Genomic DNA, 23110 nt, shown 5'->3' with positions numbered 1-23110 from the left:
TTCTCTGTTTCGAATCCCCAAGGGGGCTCCCCGAGCCCTGATGACGTGGCCCTCTGCCGATTTAAATGCTATTCAGTCATGCAACTGACCAGTTATCCCCTTTCCCTACCTGTGTTGCCGAGGTAGGTATATATTATTGTATGTTCTTAGGGCAATAGTGTCTAGAAGGAATTTGTATTTGTGGTCCTGACAACTGGACCTTTTTTGAAACAACATTATTTTTTGTCTTACTGAGATTCACTGTCGGGGCCCAGGTTTGACAGAATCTGTGCAGAAGACCTAGGTGGTGCTGTAGGCCCTCCTTGGTTGGGGACAGAAGCACCAGATCATGAGCAAACAGACATTTGACTTTAGATTCTAGTAGGGTGAGGCCGGGTGCTGCAGATTGTTCTAATGCCTTCACTAATTCATTAATATACTATATATATTTTGAAAGGGTGGGGCTCAAGCTTCATCCCTGTCTCAACCCACGGCCATGTGGAAGTTGGTGGTTGAAGATATCCCTCTAGTGGTGTGGGGGCTGTGCTTTGGCAAAGTGGGTGGGGTTATATCCTTCCTGTTTGGCCCTGTCCGGGGGTGTCATCGGATGGGGCCACAGTGTCTCCTGACCCCTCCTGTCTCAGCCTCCAGTATTTATGCTGCAGTAGTTTATGTGTCGGGGGGCGAGGGTCAGTTTGTCATATCTGGAGTACTTCTCCTGTCCTATCCGGTGTCCTGTGTGAATTTAAGTATGCTCTCTCTAATTCTCTCTCTCTTTCTCTCTTTCTTTCTCTCTCTTGGAGGACCTGAGCCCTAGGACCATGCCTCAGGACTTCTTGGCATGATGACTCCTTGTTGTCCTCAGTCCACCTGGCCGTGCTGCTGCTCCAGTTTCAACTGTTCTGCCTGTGATTATTATTATTTGACCATGCTGGTCATTTATGAACATTTGAACATCTTGGCCAGAAGAGGACTGGCCACCCCACATAGCCTGGTTCCTCTCTAGGTCTCTTCCTTTTGGCCTTTCTAGGGAGTTTTTCACCTGCATTGCTTTATGTTTGGGGTTTTAGGCTGGGTTTCTGTACAGCACTTTGAGATATCAGCTGATGTACGAAGGGCTATATAAATACATTTGATTTGGAAATAAATCAGTATGTTTTTAACCGCACACTTGGTGTATGTGTACATGGATTTCATACTGCAGCATGTTTTTCCCCTAACACTGCATTTCATCACTTTATATAGCAGACACTCATGCCAAATTGAGTCAAAAGCTTTTTTGAAGCCAGTCTCTCTCTCCTCTTCTCCAGATCTATCTGCTGATTCATCACTACCGTCTCTCTCTCTCTCTCTCTCTCTCTCTCTCTCTCTCTCTCTCTCTCTCTCTCTCTCTCTCTCTCTCTCTCTCTCTCTCTCTCTCTCTCTCTCTCTCTCTCTCTCTCTCTCTCTCTCTCTCTCTCTCTCTCACGCCTGCCTGACACCTTATCCCACATGAAAAGTGTTACAGGGTGCCCTCTCTGTACACACATACCCATAATGAAACTACTGATTCCAGTGCAGTGCTTCTAAATTATATCAATACCTGAATGACTGAATCCAAGGACTGCGTGATGCAATCAGTTCAATGTAGAAATACTGACTTACTGCGTCCGTTTTACTCAATCAGTACGATCCTGTATTAGTGCTTCAAAGACGTGAGTGGAAATAGATTCATGCATATTGTATGTGTATAAAGGATTTAGAAAATGTACAAAATATACCAATATGTACGTTGAAAGGGTAGCCTAGGGATTAGAGCGTTGGACTAGTAACCGGAAGGTTGCAAGTTCAAATCCCCGAGCTGACAAGGTACAAATCTGCCGTTCTGCCCCTGAACAGGCAGTTAACCCACCAGGCCGTCATTGAAAATAAGAATTTGTTCTTAACTGACTTGCCAAGTTAAATAAAGGTAAAATAAATTAAAAAATAAAAAATAAACACACACACAAACGTTGCTAGTCATGTGGCTGTAGTCGACTTACCAACTGTGTGGTTCTGGGGTGAGTTGCTGGTGAAGTGCTACAGAAAATCCAAAAAAGCTCCCTTTCTCCCCCTCCTTGATCAGAGTCATGCTAGTATCCAGGTTGAACCCTGTGACTGTCAGGGAATACAGGGAGAGAAGGAGCAAAAGGAGAGGAAGACACCAGGGCTGTGAAAGAGAGACTCCGTGTACCACGTGTGGTGCCATAGTCCTGGAGAATGAGCAGGTTCCTCAGCAGAGCAGGTTCCTCAGCAGAGCAGGTCTCTCAGCAGAGCAGGTTCCTCAGCAGAGCAGGTCTCTCAGCAGAGCAGGTTCCTCAGCAGAGCAGGTTTCTCAGCAGAGCAGGTCTCTCAGCAGAGCAGAGCAGGTCTCTCAGCAGAGCAGAGCAGGTCCCTCAGCAGAGCAGAAAAGGTCCCAGTTCAGTTACAGATTAATGAAGAGTTGTATAATTATTGTGTTTAAATTGATGAACAGCAAAGACAGGATGGGTTTCTGCTGTTTGAATCTCCTGGATCAGTACATTTCCCTTCTCGCTCTCCTCCTCCGTTTTCTGCTGTCTGTCTGTGGAGCAGCCTGAGAAAAAGTGGCTCTGTCCGAGCTACTGTAGCGTGCGCGTGTGTGAGTGTGTGTGTGTGTGTGTGTGTGTGTGTGTGTGTGTGTGTGTGTGTGAGTGTGTGTGTGAGGTGTGTGTGCATCCCCCTCTGCTGTGTGACAGAGAGAGACAGAGGACAAGTGCCTTGAACAGCCCACTCCTCCCCTACCATACTCTTTCAATATCTCTCTCTCTCTCCCATCCTGCTCTCTCTCTCACAGCTGACATCAACATTTAAGGGACTGCTGCCAAAATACCAGGCTGAGTTGTCAAGATACTTGGACTCAGTTGAATAGGAAAAGACTGAGAAGAAAGTTTGAGAGTTTTTTTAATCTGTTAGTGTTTAAAAGGCATATTTTCCTCTGAAGTAAGTATAGTACTACAGGTGTCTGGTTATCTGAGAAGAAAAAGAAGAGGGAACATAACATTTAGAAAACATTGACGATACCTCTGGCAGGAGGACACGGTTGATCAATCATCAAACATTGAAGATACCTCTGGCAGGAGAACACGGTTGATCAATCATCAAACATTGACAATACCTCTAGCAGGAGAACACGGTTGATCAATCATCAAACATTGAAGATACCTCTGGCAGGAGAACACGGTTGATCAATCATCAAACATTGAAGATACCTCTGGCAGGAGGACACGGTTGATCAATAATCAACTGAAGGGCTTCTTTCTTCTCGTCCTTTGCAGAGAACAATCTGGGCTGGAATCCCATAACTTCCAGTAATTAGAATTAGAAAAAGCGGAAAATTGCATTTAGAAAATAAGGAAATTAGCCGTAGATAGCTGCTAGCCAGAAAAAAAAATGATTGAAGATGGCTGTTAGCTGCTGGAGAAACAGTAAAGTTGTATAAAATTCGTTTTTTTTTCTTTTTTCTTTCAGAGATCTGCTTGGAATCCCATAACTTGCAGTGGAATGGATCTGTCTGACAATAGTGCAAAGTAATGTGCGTAGTGACCCACGATATGTAAGGACAACCCTGTGAGGGGATCAAGCGGAGAGTAACAGAAGTATGTGTGCTGTGGCATGAAAATGTGACCAGAATTACAGGAAAACAACATTTTTTTCTAAATACATTTTAGAAAAAGGCTGTAATGTAACGAAATGTGGAAAAGGGGAAGGGGTCTGAATACTTTCCGAATGCACTACCTGCTTTGCCACACCACAGTTCAGTGTCCAGTCAGTCATGCCCTCACAGCATTGTCCACAACTGTGGGAATGTTGTTGTGCCCGGCCAGCCACAGCTGTTCTGATTGGACCAGCTGACTCCTGTCCTCCTGTCACTAACCTATCGTAGAAACGCCTGAAACTAGATCCCTCCACATGCTAGTCTTGACAAGAGGGGGTTTGGGGAGGTTCTCTTCTGCACTGTTCAACCAATCAGGAAACTGTGGGGGAGGAGTTAAGATGGAATGTTGCCTCGTCCAAAATCATACAAAAAAAAAAAAAACGTCTTTCCATTTCCCTTTGAAAACCAGAACAAAACTCCTTCCCACCAAAACAGGCTGAAAAACAACTCTTACACTAAAAAGGCGTTATCGTCATTTTCACAATTTCCCAGAATTTTTCCAACCTCATAGTGTGGAAGTATAAAACATGGGGAAAATCACACGTTTTTGACTGAACTGAGCCTTTCGGTTTCGGACAGAGTGGCACAAACGGATTCCAAGGGGCCTTGAGATACAGAATATGAAATTAGGAGATAGGTCCTTTTTTTGCAAGGTCTGTTTTATTACTTGCAAGTATTTCACACTTCATTTTTTTCCCATATTGTTTTAGTTAAAAAAAATAATACATCTATCAAAGTCTATATTTTCCTTATCTGAAAAATAGACGGTATACTGTGACAGACTGCAGTGGTCAGTGTACACTACTCGCTGATGATTCAATGAGTGATCTGGATCAGTCTGAGATGCTTGCTCTTGCTCAGCTCTCAACGCTGAGAACATCATGTGAACTGCTTGGCATCACAAGCCAGGGGAGCTCCCACATAGTGGAATGAAGTAAGCATGGGGGGTCTGGCCATGGGGGGTCTGGCCATGGGGGGTCTGGCCATGGGGGGTCTGGCCATGGGGGGCCTGGCCATGGGGGCCTGGCCATGGGGGGTCTGGCCATGGGGGCCTGGCCATGGGGGGTCTGGCCATGGGGGGCCTGGCCATGGGGGGCCTGGCCATGGGGGGTCTGGCCATGGGGGGCCTGGCCATGGGGGGTCTGGCCATGGGGGGCCTGGCCATGGGGGGCCTGCACTGAGCTGTTGGCTGGCTGGCGCTCAAGCACCTGCTCTTGTTGCCCTCTGCTGCTCAGGGGTGGTGTAGGAAGGGAGAAAACACAGCCATGTATCAGGGGATATCAGGGGAACGCCAGTAGCTTACCTTTTAGACCTTTTAGACTCCGTAGGAGTCAACAGACATAAACCAGGTCAAGCCTGCAGGTAGGTCCTTCTGTAATGCAGAATGGTAAAAATTCCTTAATCTTTAATTATACAGTATGGGTCTTCATTAACTCACAATGATGTCAACTTTTAATAGGTTTATATGTACAAGTCAATTACATTTACATTTACATTTAAGTCATTTAGCAGACGCTCTTATCCAGAGCGACTTACAAATTGGTGAATTCACCTTCTGACATCCAGTGGAACAGCCACTTTACAATAGTGCATCTAAATCATTAAGGGGGAGGGGGGGGGGGGTGAGAAGGATTGCTTTATCCTATCCTAGGTATTCCTTAAAGAGGTGGGGTTTCAGGTGTCTCCGGAAGGTGGTGATTGACTCCGCTGTCCTGGCGTTGTGAGGGAGTTTGTTCCACCATTGGGGGGCCAGAGCAGCGAAAGTCAATGTACTAACGGTTGAGTAGTTTGTATCTGCTGGTCACAAAACAAAGCAGTTGGAGCTTAAAATAGCTTTTTTCCCCCTATGGATATTCATTACACTGAGGTTCCTTGATGAAGCACTGATTACCTCCATCAAGTTCTTTGGCCAAGATGTTGGCCTGGGGCCCCGTTTTCACACAGCGTCTTACAGTAGGAGTGCTGACCTAAGATCAGTTTTGCCTTCTTTTAAAAAAAAAATGAATGAAGATTGTAATGGGCGAATTCTAGATCAGTACACCAATGAATTAATGCCATTCACAGCTCTATAAAAATCTGTTTCAGACAGTGTCCTCTCTGATTGTTATAGATAATCACCAGGGCTTGTATTATCTTCCTTTTTTTCTTTTTTTTTTGACACATTTTTTTATTTTTTACTTCCTGCTCCTGAATGATTTTTCTTCTCAGAAAATATGACAGAATCATTCGCGGCAGGGTAGCCTAGTGGTTAGAGCGTTGGACTAGTAACCGGAAGGTTGCAAGTTCAAGCCCCCGAGCTGACAAGGTACAAATCTGTTGTTCTGCCCCGGAATAGGCAGTTAACCCACTGTTCTTTATTTTCATTGAAAATAAGAATTTGTTCTTAACTGACTTGCCTGGTTAAATAAAGATAAAATAAAATAAAAAATCTGGGAGGCCTGCATGGCATTCCCTATTGTTTTCCTCATATCAATCAAGCCTGTGGTAATAAATCAAATGTAGTATTTCTATTAACATAATACAAATACTAGTAATATAATAATTTACTTAGTGCATACTGTACACCAAAAACAAACATAACTATGGACAGAAAGACACACACACAAACTCCTTTAAACAGAATGGTATCCTTTAAGAGAATGGTATCTTTAAAACAGAATGGTATCCTTTAAACACAATGGTATCTTTAAAACAGAATGGTATCCTTTAAGCAGAATGGTATTCTTTAAGAGAATAAACACAATGGTATCTTTAAAACAGAATGGTATCCTTTAAGAGAATGGTATCTTTAAAACAGAATGGTATCTTTAAAACAGAATGGTATCCTTTAAACAGCATGGTATCTTTAAAACAGAATGGTATCCTTTAAACACAATGGTATCTTTAAAACAGAATGGTATCCTTAAAGCAGAATGGTATCTTTAAAACAGAATGGTATCCTTTAAAACAGAATGGTATTCTTTAAAACAGAATGGTATCTTTAAAACAGAATGGTATCTTTAAAACAGAATTATCCTTTAACAGAATGGTATCAAAACAGAATGGTATCCTTTAAACAGAATGGTATCTTTAAAACAGAATGGTATTCTTTAAGCAGAATGGTATTCTTTAAACAGAATGGTATCTTTAAAACAGAATGGTATTCTTTAAAACAGAATGGTATCTTTAAAACAGAATGGTATCTTTAAAACAGAATGGTATCTTTAAAACAGAATGGTATCTTTAAAACAGAATGGTATCTTTAAAACAGAATGGTATTCTTTAAAACAGAATGGTATTCTTTAAGCAGAATGGTATTCTTTAAGCAGAATGGTATTCTTTAAGCAGAATGGTATCTTTAAAACAGAATGGTATCCTTTAAACAGAATGGTATCTTTAAAACAGAATGGTATCTTTAAAACAGAATGGTATTCTTTAAACAGAATGGTATTCTTTAAACAGAATGGTATCTTTAAAACAGAATGGTATTCTTTAAACAGAATGGTATTCTTTAAAACAGAATGGTATTCTTTAAAACAGAATGGTATCTTTAAAACAGAATGGTATCCTTTAAAACAGAAAAACAGGTATCTTTAAAACAGAATGGTATCCTTTGGTAAAAACAGAATGGTATCCTTTAAACAGAATGGTATCTTTAAAACAGAATATCCTTTAAAAACAGAATGGTATTCTTTAAACACAAAACAGAATGGTATTCTTTAATCCTTTACACAGAATGGTATCAGAAATGGTATCCTTTAAAAACAGAATGGTATTCTTTAAAACAGAATGGTATCTTTAAACAGAATGGTATCTTTAAAACAGAATGGTATCTTTAAAAAATGGTATCTTTAAAACAGAATGGTATCTTTAAAACAGAATGGTATCAAAACAGAATGGTATCTTTAAAACAGAATGGTATCCTTTAAAACAGAATGGTATCTTTACACAGAATGGTATTCTTTAAAACAGAATGGTATTCTTTAAAACAGAATGGTATCTTTAAAACAGAATGGTATCTTTAAAACATAATGGTATCCTTTAAGCAGAATGGTATCCTTTACACAGAATGGTATCTTTAAAACAGAATGGTATCTTTAAAACAGAATGGTATCCTTTAAGCAGAATGGTATCTTTAAAACAGAATGGTATCCTTTAAGCAGCATGGTATCTTTAAAACAGAATGGTATCTTTAAAACAGAATGGTATCTTTAAGACATAATGGTATCCTTTAAGCAGAATGGTATCTTTAAAACAGAATGGTATCATTTACACAGAATGCTCTCCGTTAAACAGAATGCTATCCAAAAACTGCAAACTAAAAATAAATAAAGAGGAGATCCAAGGAATGGCAAGCCAGTGAGTTTGAGAAAATATCTTTAATGGCAGCTTGGGCTCAGAGCCCAGAATGTGTTACAGAAAGTACACTAGGTGGTAGAGGAGAAACAAAAGTTAACAGAAAGGTCTCCTGTGACAGTGTGTGTGTGTGTGTGTCACAGGAGGCTGGTGAGGGGAGAACATCTCATAATAATGGCCGAAACCATTCTATCTATTCCACTCCAGCTATTACCACGAGCATATTCTCCCCAATTAAGGTACCACCAGCCTCCTGTGGTGTGTGTGTGTGTTTGTGGCAACCCAGGATCTGTCTTTTTCAGCCATCTATTTCCTGTGTTTGGTGCAAAATCCACTTGTCACTTAAATCTCACTGGATTGAATACTTTCATACTCTTGCCTGTCATTTTTCCTGTTTATCCTTTATTTAACGAGGCAAGTCACTTAAGAACAAATTCTTATCTACAATCAAGGCCGAACCCAGACAATGCTGGGCCAATTGTGCGCTGCCCTATGGCGGGACTCCCAATCCCGGCCGGTTGTGATACAGCCTGGTATTGAACAAGGGTCTGTAGTGACGCCTCTTGCACTGCGATGCAGTGTCTTAGACCGCTGCGCCACTCGGGAACGTTTAGGACCTTGGAACTTGTTGAACACATTCCGGTAATGGCTGAACTGGGAATTGAACAAGGTAATAGTTGAATACAGTTGAAATGTTTACATATTAGAATGAAAAATGAAAGAAACTTACGAAAGTCTGTGGAAAAAGTACCCAACTGTCATACTTGAGTAAAAGTAAAGATACCTTAATAGAAAATCACTCAAGTAAAAGTGAAAGTCAACCAGTAAAATACGAATCGAGTAAAAGTCTAAAAGTATTTGGTTTAAAATATACTAAAGGATCAAAAGGAAATGTATTTGCTAAAATACAGTGACAGGTATTCACTTGACTTTGTTGTGTTACAGCCTGAATTTAAAATGGATTCAATTATATTTGTTGGGGGGTCACTGGCCTACACACAATATCAAATAATGTCAACGTGTAATTATGTTTTTCAAAGATTTTACGAAGTAATTAAAAAATGTAAAAAATCTGTAATGTCTTGCTCTTCAATGAAAAGCCAACTGGCATTTACTCCTGAGGTGCTAAACTATTTCCCACTCTATAACCACTGTGTTTATTATTTGACCCTGATGGTTATCTATGAACAGTTTAAATGTCTTGAAGAACGATCTGGCCTACATTTCTGTACTCTTTTATAATCTTCACCAGCACAGCCAGAAGACTGGCTCCTCTCTAGGTATCTTCCTAGGTTCCTGCCTTTCTAGGGAGTTTTTCCTAGCCACTGTGCTACTACATCTGCATTGCTTGCTCTTTGGGGTTTTAGACTGGGTTCTGTACAAGCACATTGTGACATCTGCTGATGTAAAAAAGCCTTTACAGTTAACTTTGATTGAGTCAATAAGTATTAAACCCCTTTGGTATGGCAAGCCTAAGTAGGTTCAGAAGTAAATAAGTGCTTAACAAGTCACATAATAATTTGCATGGACTCACAGTGTGCAATAATAGTGTTTAACATGATTTTTGAATGACTACAATCGAGCAGTGAATTTGAAACACAGATTCAACCACAAAGCCCAATGCCTCGCAAAGAAGGGCAGCTATTGGTAGATGGGTAAAACAAAATATTGAATATCCCTCTACATTTTGGATGATGTATCAATACACCCAGTCCTTCGATAACTCAGTTGCCAGAGAGGAAAGAAACCACTCAGGGATTTCACTATGAGGCCAATGTTGACTTTAAAACAGTTACATGGTTTAATGGCTGTGATAGGAGATAACTGAGGATGATCAGCAACATTGTAGTTATTCCACAATAATAACAATAATAACCGAATTGACAAAGTGAAAAGAAGGAAGCCTGTACAGAATAAGAAATATTCCAAAACATGCACCCGGTTTGCACCAAGACTAAAGTAATACTACAAAAAATGTGGCAAAGCAATTCCTGAATACAAAGTGTTACGTTTCGGACAAATCTGTTATGACCGACGCTGGAGATGAGAAACAGGTACGGGGAGTCAACATCTAATCAGGAACAAACAGGTAACAAAACAGGAACAGTGTCAGCACATGGGTAAACAACATCAAATTTTATTTTATTTTTTATTTTATTTCACCTTTATTTAACCAGGTAGGCAAGTTGAGAACAAGTTCTCATTTACAATTGCGACCTGGCCAGGATAAAGCAAAGCAGTTCGACACGTACAACGACACAGAGTTACACATGGAGTAGAACAAACATACAGTCAATAATACAGTATAAACAAGTCTATATACGATGTGAGCAAATGAGGTGAGATAAGGGAGGTTAAGGCAAAAAAAGGCCATGGTGGCGAAGTAAATACAATATAGCAAGTAAAACACTGGAATGGTAGATTTGCAATGGAATAATGTGCAAAGTAGAATAAAAATAATGGGGTGCAAAGGAGCAAAATAAATAAATAAATAAAATACAGTAGGGAAAGAGGTAGTTGTTTAGGCTAAAATATAGGTGGGCTATGTACAGGTGCAGTAATCTGTGAGCTGCTCTGACAGTTGGTGCTTAAAGCTAGTTACTATAGTTACTGTCATTCAGGGCATGTTTTGAGCCCCACCTGTTTTTTCCCTGTTTTACATGTTATTTGGCATTAATATGTGTCACTTATCAGTTTGCAAACAATGTAAAAAAATAATAATAATTGAGTTAATGGAGATGCATACAAACATGGTCTATTTTTTGCTTTCTTGAGTAAGGCAGCTCCAAAATGCAGGTGAGAGCTCAAAAAATGCAAGCCCCTTGGGTGCTGCCATATAGTTAAATTAGTTAAATTTGAAGTGCCCAACCAAGAAGGCTCAAGGTCAACGGCCCCAGATAAAATTACGTCAAATCAAGTTACATTGGAGCTAAAAAGTATTTAGTCAGCCACCAATTGTGCAAGTTCTCCCACTTAAAAAGATGAGAGAGGCCTGTAATTTTCATCATAGGTACACTTCAACTATGACAGACAGAATTAGAAGAAAAAAAATCCAGAAAATCACATTGTAGGATTTTTAATGAATTTATTTGCAAATTATGATGGAAAATAAGTACTTGGTCAATAACAAGGGAGGATGTTTCAGTTAGAATCGTCCCAGTGAACAAGCACCAAACCAGCGGTAAGTTGTTGGTTGCAAAGCACTGCACGTCAAAAGGGATTTTCATACTTCCAAGTGATGATTAAAATATACAATTTATATCAAATTGTTTGTAAATGTTATTAGAACATCACACCTAAGATGAAGCAATTTTTTTGTGTGAATATTTGTTGTGCATTTTGTTGTAGAGGATTCCAGCTAATACTAGATAGCAACTTGCGTCACGTGCAGAGTTGGATGGTGAGCCGTGCATTGCAGGACGTGCAATTTTGTGCTGTTTCTATCAGAATAAATCTCCATGACTGGTGCTACACGTTGGAGCTTGTCGATGATCAATTACACGGGGCGGCATGGTAGCCTAGCGGTTAGAGCGTTGGAATAGTAACCGGAAGGTTGCAAGTTCAAATCCCCAAGCTGACAAGGTACAAATCTGTCGTTCTGCCCCTGAACAGGCAGTTAACTCACTGTTCCTAGGCCGTCATTGAAAATAAGAATTTGTTCTTACTGACTTGCCTAGTAAAATAAAGGTACATTTAAAAAACACAACGCAAGAAGCATACTGTTCCAGAAGCATGGTGGAAGACCTCAATGCCCTGGTAAAACATCACATGCTTGGTAAACAACAGGTGTGGACTAACAGTGAAGTGCTTACCTTCCCAACAATGCAGAGAGAAAGAAAACAATAGAAAAGTAGAACATGTAATAATAGATACACATTCAGTAACTATAACTTTCCTCTATACACAGGGTACCAGTACTGAGTCAATGAGTAATGATACCCTCTATACACAGGGTACCAGTACTGAGTCAATGAGTAAGGATAACTAGGCTCTATACACAGGGTACCAGTACTGAGTCAATGAGTAATGATGACTAGGCTCTATACACAGGGTACCAGTACTGAGTCAATGAGTAAGGATAACTAGGCTCTATACACAGGGTACCAGTACTGAGTAATGATAACTAGGCTCTATACACAGGGTACCAGTACTGAGTCAATGAGTAATGATGACTAGGCTCTATACACAGGGTACCAGTACTGAGTCAATGAGTAAGGATAACTAGGCTCTGTACACAGGGTACCAGTACTGAGTCAATGAGTAAGGATAACTAGGCTCTATACACAGGGTACCAGTACTGAGTCAATGAGTAATGATGACTAGGCTCTATACACAGGGTACCAGTACTGAGTCAATGAGTAAGGATGACTAGGCTCTATACACAGGGTACCAGTACTGAGTCAATGAGTAAGGATAACTAGGCTCTATACACAGGGTACCAGTACTGAGTAAGGATAACTAGGCTCTATACACAAGGTACCAGTACTGAGTCAATGAGTAAGGATGACTAGGCTCTATACACAGGGTACCAGTACTGAGTCAATGAGTAAGGATGACTAGGCTCTATACACAGGGTACCAGTACTGAGTCAATGAGTAATGATGACTAGGCTCTATACACAGGGTACCAGTACTGAGTCAATGAGTAAGGATAACTAGGCTCTATACACAGGGTACCAGTACTGAGTCAATGAGTACTGATAACTTGCCTCAATACACAGTACATACAAGCTACGCAAACCAGCCAATAAGATGCCATGTTGAGTAGGTGAAGGCAAGACAAAAATAAAACAAAAACCCGTAGTAGACTTGTGATATTTGTTTGTGTTTGTTCTGACCAGAGTATTGCGGACGCTCTGTGACACGCAACTTGGGTCTAGATCTGTGTCTTGCTTTGCTCTTAGGAACAGGGCACCTTTGAAAGGAGTGATTTCTGGGGGTAGCGTTAAGTGTGGAGGTGGAGCAATTGAAGGTGAGTGTGGTGGAACAGATGAGTCACTGTCAGTCCTTTTGAATTTTGAGTCATATATTAGTTATCCTGTTCGAGCTTTTGTGCAGAATCCACTGCAGTGTTTCAGGTGCCACGTTTATGGCCATGTTGGAGTAGTTTGTAGGAAGGAGATTCCAAGATGTGGGAAGTGTGTAGGAGGGTATGTGATAAAGGATTGTGTCGTTTTGGCGGATAGAAGTGTGTGTGTGTGTGTGTGTGTGTGTAAAAACTGTAGGGGTGTCCATGTTGCTGGAGATCAGAAGTGTCTGGTGAGAGAGAAGCCTTTTCAGGTGTCTAGAGTGAGAGTAGTGCAGAATGTGTCGTATGCTGAAGCAGGGAAGAAAGTAGAGGATGGGTCAAGGGTCAAGGATCCTGACAGGAGAACATCTGTGCCAGCACAGAGAGATAGACCAACGAGTGATGTTTGCTTCAGTAAGGTTGGCTTCTCAGCGTTCATAGCAATGGTTATCAACTGTACCACAGAAATGGAATGTAAATGACAGCTAAAATAGATGTTGTGGTGGCAGCTGCAGAGAAGTATTTGGGTATACGATATTTGACTCTTTTGTTTTCCCCTTTTGCATCACAAAGTACAATGGATTTATATTATAGTCCAGTTGGTGGCAGTAATGCTACATATTGGATGCCAACCGCCGTTAAACTCCAAAGAAGAAATAAAAACGGATCTGAAGTCAATATCGCGTTATTTTGGCCTAATTCAACGTTTCTACTTTGGAATGGAAAGCAAATCCTTATATATTTGCCTACGAGAAACGCCATTGATCCGTCATTACGTGGTCTGGTGACAACAGCTGTAAATCCTACCAGCTCTCATGTCCCTGCCAGATAAATGAAAATACATTACACAATTAAATTAAGGTAGTGAAAAATAAAGTTCAAGAAAAAAAATGCTTTCTCGTTTATTGAAGGAGCATCATGCAAAGCAAAACGAGAGAAAAGAACTCCAAGGTAATGTATTGCTGCAGCTGGTTATTATGCTTTAAAAAACACCAACGACATTAGCTAGAAAATATAGTTCGCTGCAACAATAAGGTTCTAGTTAGTTGAACTTAGAACAACTGTTTGAAATGCATGAGTCGAGCAAATTGTCAATTTTTCTTGACGATAACGAGATGTATAGCTAGTTAGCTCTGGTCTCATCGTGCTACAACAACTCACACTGACGCCCTGGACCAAGCAGACTAGCCCCCGGAATCGACTTTATACCGCATATATATGTGGTTATATGCAGTACATTTACTCCAATGGTTACTCAAGTTTGGGCGAATACAGGCAATTTAGCTAAATGGAAGACGGTACGGTTCCTGACTTGATGGCTAACATAGCTACGTTATGCCTTTCCACCCATGACCTGATGTGTGGGGTGTATTCATTCCGGGGGGCGGCTACCTACATGTGTCCAATAACTACAAACTCTAGTTTTGCGCCGTTTGGTTATTAAACGGTAAACGTTTTCTGTAAGTGCATTCATTACGCATATTTTGCAAAAAGAAGCAGTGTACTGCAAAAACTATTAACGTTTTGCAACGAAAATGAGTGTCTATTGAAGAAATTCAGGTAGGATCCTCCCTGTTTTTTTTTCCCGTTGTGGTCGATTTGCTTCTATTTGGTTGTTAAACGGTTTCCGTTGCAAGATGTAATGAATACACTCCTGTTTTCTTCTGCCCTGCTCAGAGAGACGCAGACGAGAGGCAATTGCAGCTGCCACCTGTCTTACAGAAGCCTTGGTGGATCACCTTAATGTTGGGTATGTGAATATATAACTAGTAGCTAGCTTGTGGAGTTTACCCAGTAGGGACCTATAAAATATGTATTTAATTTTAGCTTGAATATGTTTTGTTTTTCCCAATTTTTAAATTTTGTATTTATTTTATTTCACCTTTATTTAACCAGGTAGGCTAGTTGAGAACAAGTTCTCATTTACAACTGGGACCTGGCCAAGATAAAGCATAGCAGTGTGAACAGATAGCAACACAGAGTTACACATGGAGTAAACAATGAACAAGTCAATAACACAGTATAATTTTTATTTATTTTTTAAATTAAAAAAAGAAAAGAAAGAGTCTATATACATTGTGTGCATGAGGAGGTAGGCAAATAATTACAATTTAGCAGATTAACACTGGAGTGATAAATGATCAGATACTCATGTGCAGGTAGAGATACTGGTGTGCAAAAGAGCAGAAAAGTAAATAAATAAAAACAGTATGGGGATGAGGTAGGTAAATTGGTTGGCTATTTACCGATGGACTATGCACAGCTGCAGCGATTGGTTTAGCTGCTCAGATAGCAGATGTTTAAAGTTGGTGAGGGAGATAAAAGTATAGTTTTTCAAGATTGAAGTTTTCGCTCTCAAATGTTTGTGTATATATAAAAAAAACAATTTGATGCTGTTGTAAGACCATGATAATGTTTAAACTGCGTCAGAAGACACATTTTTAGGTCTGGGATTATTTTTATTTGATTTTGGTGTAGTTACCCTTTAACGGAAGTGTGCACCAGGAAGAGACAGTTGTTTGGTTAAGCTCTGTTACTGTAGCTCTCGTGTGATTGCAGAGTTTGCAAAACAAATAGCCACTGGATTGATGCAAATAATCACAATATTATTCTGCCAGGTAGGTATATAGGCTACTTTGTAGTTAACATTTTTATTTGATAAGGTTTTTGGTAAGGCCTTTCCACCTCTACCAGAATAATGTTATCATTAGCTTCACAGCTAACGGTTACACAAAGTGTAGACATTCGAACCGCACACACACTCAGACAGGCATTCCTGTGCTGTTTCAGAAAGTTGCATGAAAATACAAATCACTGATGTGTTTTGTCAAATTTGAATGAATTTAATGAATTCTGATCAATATATTTTAGATCATTTCTAAACAAGTTCAATATATAGTTGAATTACGTTTTTAAATGTCCCGATTCCGTCCGAGACAGTTTATTTTTTTATAGGGACCTACCCCTGTTTTTTATGTACCAATCTTGTCATTTTGGTTCAAATCATTCAGCTGTTCAACTCGGTCAAATTCAGATCAAATTTGTTGACACGTGACAAATTAGGCCTGTTCTATAACCTGCGTTGAAAATGTTTAGCTATTTGAGCTGTAGCCTTGGATCCTTATCGTTTTGTCAAATATAATTTTGTCAAATGCCATAACAACACCTTCAGGTGTGATCTGGGATTTCTATTGGACAAGCGGTTTCTGCCGATCTTCATACAAAGCAATCCTTGAACGGAAAATTGATCTTATAACGGAAAATTCCCCATATATATATTTTTTTTTAAATCCTTGACCCCAAAAAAATATGAAGATTTCAATGGAGAATCTGAATTGAGTTGTTAGTTCAGGACTAGGCATCATCTGTGCCCAGGAAACCTCCCCCTGTCAGTGTGCTTATTAGCCTTCAATCACTGTGTTAACCAATGATAACACGTGACTCCACAGCACAGTGTACAAGTTAATTAAAATCAAATTGTATTTGTCACATGCGCCGAATACAACAGGTGTAGTAGACCTTACCGTGAAATGCTGAATACAACAGGTGTAGTAGACCTTACAGTGAAATGCTGAATACAACAGGTGTAGTAGACCTTACAGTGAAATGCTGAATACAACAGGTGTAGTAGACCTTACAGTGAAATGCTGAATACAACAGGTGTAGTAGACCTTACAGTGAAATGCTGAATACAACAGGTGTAGTAGACCTTACAGTGAAATGCTGAATACAACAGGTGTAGTAGACCACACAGTGAAATGCTGAATACAACAGGTGTAGTAGACCTTACCGTGAAATGCTGAATACAACAGGTGTAGTAGACCTCACAGTGAAATGCTGAATACAACAGGTGTAGTAGACCTTACAGTGAAATGCTGAATACAACAGGTGTAGTAGACCTTACCGTGAAATGCTGAATACAACAGGTGTAGTAGACCTTACAGTGAAATGCTGAATACAACAGGTGTAGTAGACCTGTTGTATTTGTCACAGTGAAATGCTTACTTACAAACCCTTATTAGCCAACAATGCAGTTGTAAGAAAATATTTACTAAGTACATATATATTTTAAGTGTAACAATAAAAATGACAATAATGAGGCTATGTATAGGTAATTTGTACATGTAGGTTGGGGTAAAGTGACTACGCATAGAGATAAACAGTGAGTAGCAGCACAAAAACTAACAAAGTAAATGTAAATAGTCCGGGTGGTCATTTGATTACTTGTTCAGCAGTCGTATGTCTTGGGGGTAATAGCTGTTTAAGGAGCCGTTTGGACCGAGACTCGGCCCTCCGGTACCGCTTGCCGTGAGGTAGCAGAGAGAACAGTCTATGTTTTGGGTGGCTGGAGTCTTTGACAACTTTTTGGGCCTTCCTTTGACACCGCCTGGTATAGAGTTCCTGGACGGCAGGAAGTTTGATCTCGTGGTGACAACAAAGAAAAGCACCATAAGAATACAGTTGTCTTGACGACCGTTGTTGTTGCGCCACTACATTCAATTGCAGTTAACAAAGAGTATAAAGTCAAGTGTAGAAACCTACTTTTTTTTGTTGAGATTATGGATTTCATGAGGACTTGTTTTTTGTGTGTTTTTTTTACACTTTCATAAATCACTACTTCCTGTCTAATTTCTCTTCAGTATCCAATAGAATGTCTTTGCACATACGATGTCATCAGTTCAACCTCCTATTGATTTGTTAGAAGTTGCTTAGGCCTACATCCTTATGTCAAGTTGTCTGATCGCCATGTCTCTTTTAAATGTTGTTATACTCATCTCCCGGTTGTTTAATTCCAGGGTGGCCCAGGCGTACGTGAACCAGAGGAAGCTGGACCATGAGGTGAAGACGCTACAGGTGCAGGCCGGCCAGTTCTCCAAGCAGACCGCTCAGTGGATCAGTATGGTGGAAGGCTTTAACCAAGCCCTGAAGGTATACAGACACTGTACAGTATGGTCTTAGATCAGTAGCTATTTCCCCCTAAGTCCTTTTATGTTTGTTGAATGATAGCAGGCCCCAAAATGACCCCCCCCCATTAGTGTTTCAAACCTGAAGAGGGGTACGATATAAGTTTCCTTTGGGATCACAACAAATTGGTATCTTTTCATCGTCAGAGGCCTAGATGTTAGTTTACTTTTCAACCCGGTTTTAATGTTAAGGTTAAACCCTGCCACAATCCCAGCCGGGCAGACATGTTAAATAGGTTCAAGAGCATTTTAGTTAAACACAGTGTGATACTTAACATTTAGTAGACCTCAAGCTCATTAGAGCAATATATATCACTGACTCCCGACAGATGGTGAGCTACTGTTTTTACGTACCAAGGCTCACAGTCCGCTTTAAGCCAATCTCTGCCTGTGTTAACATTGACACCAGTCGATGACTAAGGTATGGAGGGAAATCCAAACCCTTGTTGTTGAACATTTAAACACCATATTCCCTCTCTCGGTCGGTCTGTCAGGAACAGACCGAGACCGAGATCTTCCAGGATGCTGTATGAGAGGTGCGTAAGGAATGTGACCTGTACAGTCACACACCTTGACTTGGTCAGGAAGAAAAGAGGATGAGCGAGAGAGTAAGGTTGATATGTTTTGGTATTAATCCTCTTGACTTGGTCAGGAAGAAAAGAGGATGAGCGAGAGAGTAAGGTTGATATGTTTTGGTATTAATCCTCTTGACTTGGTCAGGAAGAAAAGAGGATGATATGCCTCTTGAGGTCAGAGTAATGGTTGATATGTTTTGGTATTAATCCTCTTGACTTGGTCAGGAAAAGAAAAGAGGATATGTTTTGGTATTAATCCTCTTGACTTGGTCAGAAGAAAAGAGGGTGAAGGTTGATATGTTTTGGTATTAATTGATATGTTTCTTGACTTGGTCAGAAGAAGAAAAGAAGGATATGTTTTGGTATTAATCCTCTTGACTTGGTCAGGAAGAAAAGAGGATGAGTGAGAGAGTAAGGTTGATATGTTTTGGTATTAATCCTCTTGACTTGGTCAGGAAGAAAAGAGGATGAGTGAGAGAGTAAGGTTGATATGTTTTGGTATTAATCCTCTTGACTTGGTCAGGAAGAAAAGAGGGTGAGCGAGAGAGTAAGGTTGATATGTTTTGATATGTTGATATGTTTTGGTATTAATCCTCTTGACTTGGTCAGGAAGAAAAGAGGATGAGCGAGAGAGTAAGGTTGATATGTTTTGGTATTAATCCTCTTGACTTGGTCAGGAAGAAAAGAGGATGAGCGAGAGAGTAAGGTTGATATGTTTTGATATGTTGATATGTTTTGGTATTAATCCTGAAGTCTTTTGACGTTCCCCTACATCAATCTAAGTAACATTTAATTTAAAACCCCCCATCAAAATACGTGTTTAAGGTAGAGATATCATGGCATCCGCCTATTTCGCCTTCTGGATCTGGAGTGGAAGGTGGCCGAGCTACAGCGGCGTATGTCCGAACATGAGACATCCCGAAAATCTATGGAAAAGAGACTCTCACCAACACAATGGTTTTCCGTTTTGCTCTTACAAACCCCACAAGTGTCACGGGACTCGTCTAAAGTCTGCAGAGACCATCGAACAACAAGTCTGTGGTGTCCGAACCATTTTTAGCTACAAACTAATATGACCCTACTATGGAAAGGAGAGACTCTCACGAACACGATGGTGACCCATACAAACATCCGCAGGTCGTTTTGTGGAAACCAAAATAAGGGGTTAAATATGCCCCCCCCCCCCCAAAAAATAAATATATATATATATATATATAATATATATATAATATATTTCCTGAACTTTCTTATATCTCCTAGATATCAGAAAACATATTCCTTGTGATCTAGACATGTTTTTATTTGTGTATGTTATACAGTGTGTTTGTATGGGCTATAGTAGCAAAAGCCAAATGTCATATTTTATCATTTAAAATAATAATACTTATACACAAAGTTCAAAATCAAAGTAGCTAAATGACTAATAGTCTGACCATCTTCAAACAATTCCATATGTTAGCTTAGTAGAGGTTAAATAGCGCCGAGTCATCTCTGTCACAGCTCACTGTTGGCTTTGTCATCAACAGGAGAACTTTTAGGACTGTCTGACGATTAAATGTCAAGTGCTCACTCATAAGTTGATCATGCCCTGCCCCCCCCCTTGTCATAAAGTTGATCATGCCCCCCCTAGTCATAAAGTTGATCATGCTCCCCCCCTTTGTCATAAAGTTGATCATGTCTCCCCCCTTGTGGTAGGAAATAGCTGCAGCACTTGTGTAGTCTTTAACATGTAGGCTACTTATTCATGAGCTTCTGACATTTTTAGTTGTAACTCCTCCCATTGTATCCTTAGTATTGACCTCTTTAATAAGGCAGCACTAGCCTTTAACCTTTTTGATGTCTTTGTTCTGAACAGGAAATAGGTGATGTGGAGAACTGGGCTCGCAGCATTGAGGTGGACATGAGAACCATCGCCACAGCTCTGGAGTACGTACACAAGGGTCAGCTCACATCAGCCTCTTCATAGATACGCTGAACCATAACCTGGAACTGATAGCCTGCTGCTAGCTTCAGTAGCCTGATAGCCTGCTGCTAGCTTCAGTAGCCTGATAGCCTGCTGCTAGCTTCAGTAGCCTGATAGCCTGCTGCTAGCTTCAGTAGCCTGATAGCCTGCTGCTAGCTTCAGTAGCCTGATAGCCTGCTGCTAGCTTCAGTAGCCTGATAGCCTGCTGCTAGCTTCAGTAGCCTGCTGCTAGCTTCAGTAGCCTGCTGCTAGCTTCAGTAGCCTGCTGCTAGCTTCAGTAGCCTGCTGCTAGCTTCAGTAGCCTGCTGCTAGCTTCAGTAGCCTGCTGCTAGCTTCAGTAGCCTGCTGCTAGCTTCAGTAGCCTGCTGCTAGCTTCAGTAGCCTGCTGCTAGCTTCAGTAGCCTGCTGCTAGCTTTAGTAGCCTGATGCTAGCTTTAGTAGCCTGATGCTAGCTTTAGTAGCCTGATGCTAGCTTTAGTAGCCTGATGCTAGCTTTAGTAGCCTGATGCTAGCTTTAGTAGCCTGATGCTAGCTTTAGTAGCCTGATGCTAGCTTTAGTAGCCTGATGCTAGCTTCAGTAGCCTGATGCTAGCTTTAGTAGCCTGATGCTAGCTTTAGTAGCCTGATGCTAGCTTTAGTAGACTGATGCTAGCTTTAGTAGCCTGATAGCCTGATGCTAGCTTTAGTAGCCTGATAGCCTGCTGCTAGCTTTAGTAGCCTGATAGCCTGCTGCTAGCTTTAGTAGCCTGATAGCCTGCTGCTAGCTTCAGTAGCCTGCTGCTAGCTTCAGTAGCCTGCTGCTAGCTTTAGTAGCCTGATGCTAGCTTCAGTAGCCTGATAGCCTGCTGCTAGCTTTAGTAGCCTGATAGCCTGCTGCTAGCTTTCACTGTGAAAGAGTGGTTGACCACGGATACCAGGATTCCTTTTGAAACAACTGAAAGCTGATGAACCGTCTGAAAAGTTGATTCAAGGCTTCAGTAATGACTAAGGCTTTAAGGCCCGGTGACACATTGTGTTACAGTGGGAACAGTATGTCTGTGGACAAATAAACCTTATTTAACAGAGCGCCTATGACCCATCTGCAATGTTGTCTTGTTTTGTCCCTCAACCCTTTAATTGTTAAAGATCTGTAACCAAAATGTATTGACTGTCGTGAAAATATCGGGAACTAATTGTCCACAGACCAGGTATAATGGGAAACAACTTCAGATGGGTTCCATGTGAATTTAGCAACACTCCTGGCTGTTTGTCCAAACATTGTTTCCTTTGTGAGTCAATCTGTGTAGGAGAACAAGACGAAGCATCTAATCCATTTGTATGGGCAATGCAATGTTTTAACAAATCTTCTTCGGCAAAGGTCAATAGTTCAGATTGGTTTTAGTCTCTCTCTCTCTCTCTGGGGTACCAGTCAGTCATTCTCTGAAGTTATTCCATTTTCCTATTCCCATGAGGATGAATAGGATGTTGAAAATGTGGATTAGCTAGCGAGACGTTGGAACAAAAGAGGTCTGTTTGTGAAATAGTACCATGGAGAAATAGGATTTATTGGCTTGTAATTGGTCGCCTGTTTAGAAGGAGAGACTTGTCTGGTAACTGCCATCTCTCCTGGATGACTGAAACTACGTAGTCTGGTTAAACCAGACTGAACGATGCGTTCACCAGTGACTTCCGTCTGGGTTAAACAGGTGGTATCTCTACCCTGTTTTTAATAAGAGCGACGTTAAGTCTCTTGCTTCTTGAAAAAGTATTTTGGGTCATGCATGTTCAATTAATCGTTCTCTCTCTCACGGTGTATTTGTAGCCTGAGTGCCAGTCGGGTTCTGCTATCGTACCTACTCATTGTCACGGCAAACACGTTTAACCGCAATGGAGTTGATGAGAGCACAAAGGGATCTCGGCTATACGTGTCAAATGCTTGTCTTTTAACTCTGTTTTGATGTGATGTTTCTCTATTCTTGAATAAAGAAATTAAAGTCATGGTGGTCGTTTTGTATTATTTTTGGACTGTGGAAATCCAGAAAGAACAAAGTTAAAACGATGGAAGTTGTTTCATCTCTCGGCACGGAGCACTAGAGCTCGATCTCATTCCTGTTTAGTAACCACTCTCTTTCATAAGTTCTGACAACCTCATGACGTTTGGGTTATTGCATTCACAAATGAATCTAAAATACAGAATCAAACCCGTAAGTGATGAACTCAGATATAACAGAGATGGTCCACTCGCTGAGTAAGTGTGAGTGTTATTATATATTATCGAGTAGGCTTAGACCTGCTGAAGGTCGTAGTTCACCAGTCAAAGAGGAAAGGAGGTGCTTTGGAAGCATATTTTCTCATTTAAACAACATGCAATTGACCTGATTATGTACTCGTGGTTTAAAGGGCGCATGTGGTCAAGGAGATGATTGTGGACTACAGAAAAAGGAGGACCGAGCACGCCCCCGTTCTCATCGACGGGGGCTGTAGTGGAGCAGGTGGAGAGCTTCAAGTTCCTTGGCGTCCACATCACTAATAAACTAACGTGGTCCAAACACACCAAGACAGTTGTGAAGAGGGCACGACAAAACCTGTTCCCCCTCAGCAGACTGAACAGATT

General features: G+C 40.7%; 2 protein-coding genes across 3 annotated transcripts in view; one reads left to right on the top strand and one right to left on the bottom strand.

Annotated features, from left to right (window-relative positions):
- The window catches only part of LOC135530201 (integrin alpha-7-like), a 104720-nt gene extending 102066 nt beyond the window's left edge, over positions 1 to 2654 (bottom strand). Inside the window, 1 exon segment of the mRNA XM_064958575.1 lies at positions 2001 to 2654. Within this exon segment, the coding sequence (XP_064814647.1) occupies positions 2001 to 2206 (206 nt within the window). The 5' untranslated portion in view covers positions 2207 to 2654.
- A 1410-nt stretch (positions 2655 to 4064) lies between these two features.
- On the top strand, positions 4065 to 21531 carry LOC135540420 (biogenesis of lysosome-related organelles complex 1 subunit 1). 2 transcript variants are annotated; one of them, XM_064967042.1, is made up of 4 exons: positions 4065 to 4310; positions 14697 to 14765; positions 17812 to 17944; positions 20410 to 21531. In XM_064967042.1, exons 1-4 carry the CDS (start codon positions 4294 to 4296, stop codon positions 20518 to 20520), a joined length of 330 nt encoding a protein of 109 aa, XP_064823114.1. In that variant the 5' UTR covers positions 4065 to 4293; the 3' UTR covers positions 20521 to 21531. The 2 variants fall into 2 exon arrangements, with proteins under 2 accessions (XP_064823114.1, XP_064823113.1); XM_064967041.1 differs by lacking the exon at positions 4065 to 4310 and adding an exon at positions 13716 to 13966 and having other exon boundaries at positions 14693 to 14765.
- The last annotated feature ends 1579 nt before the right edge of the window (positions 21532 to 23110 follow it).

The sequence above is a fragment of the Oncorhynchus masou genome, chromosome 5, assembly GCF_036934945.1.
Source record: "Oncorhynchus masou masou isolate Uvic2021 chromosome 5, UVic_Omas_1.1, whole genome shotgun sequence".
Taxonomy (NCBI): Eukaryota; Metazoa; Chordata; class Actinopteri; order Salmoniformes; family Salmonidae; genus Oncorhynchus; species Oncorhynchus masou.
The sequence above is the reverse complement of the archived record's forward strand: the minus strand, read 5'-3'. Positions and strand labels throughout refer to the sequence as shown.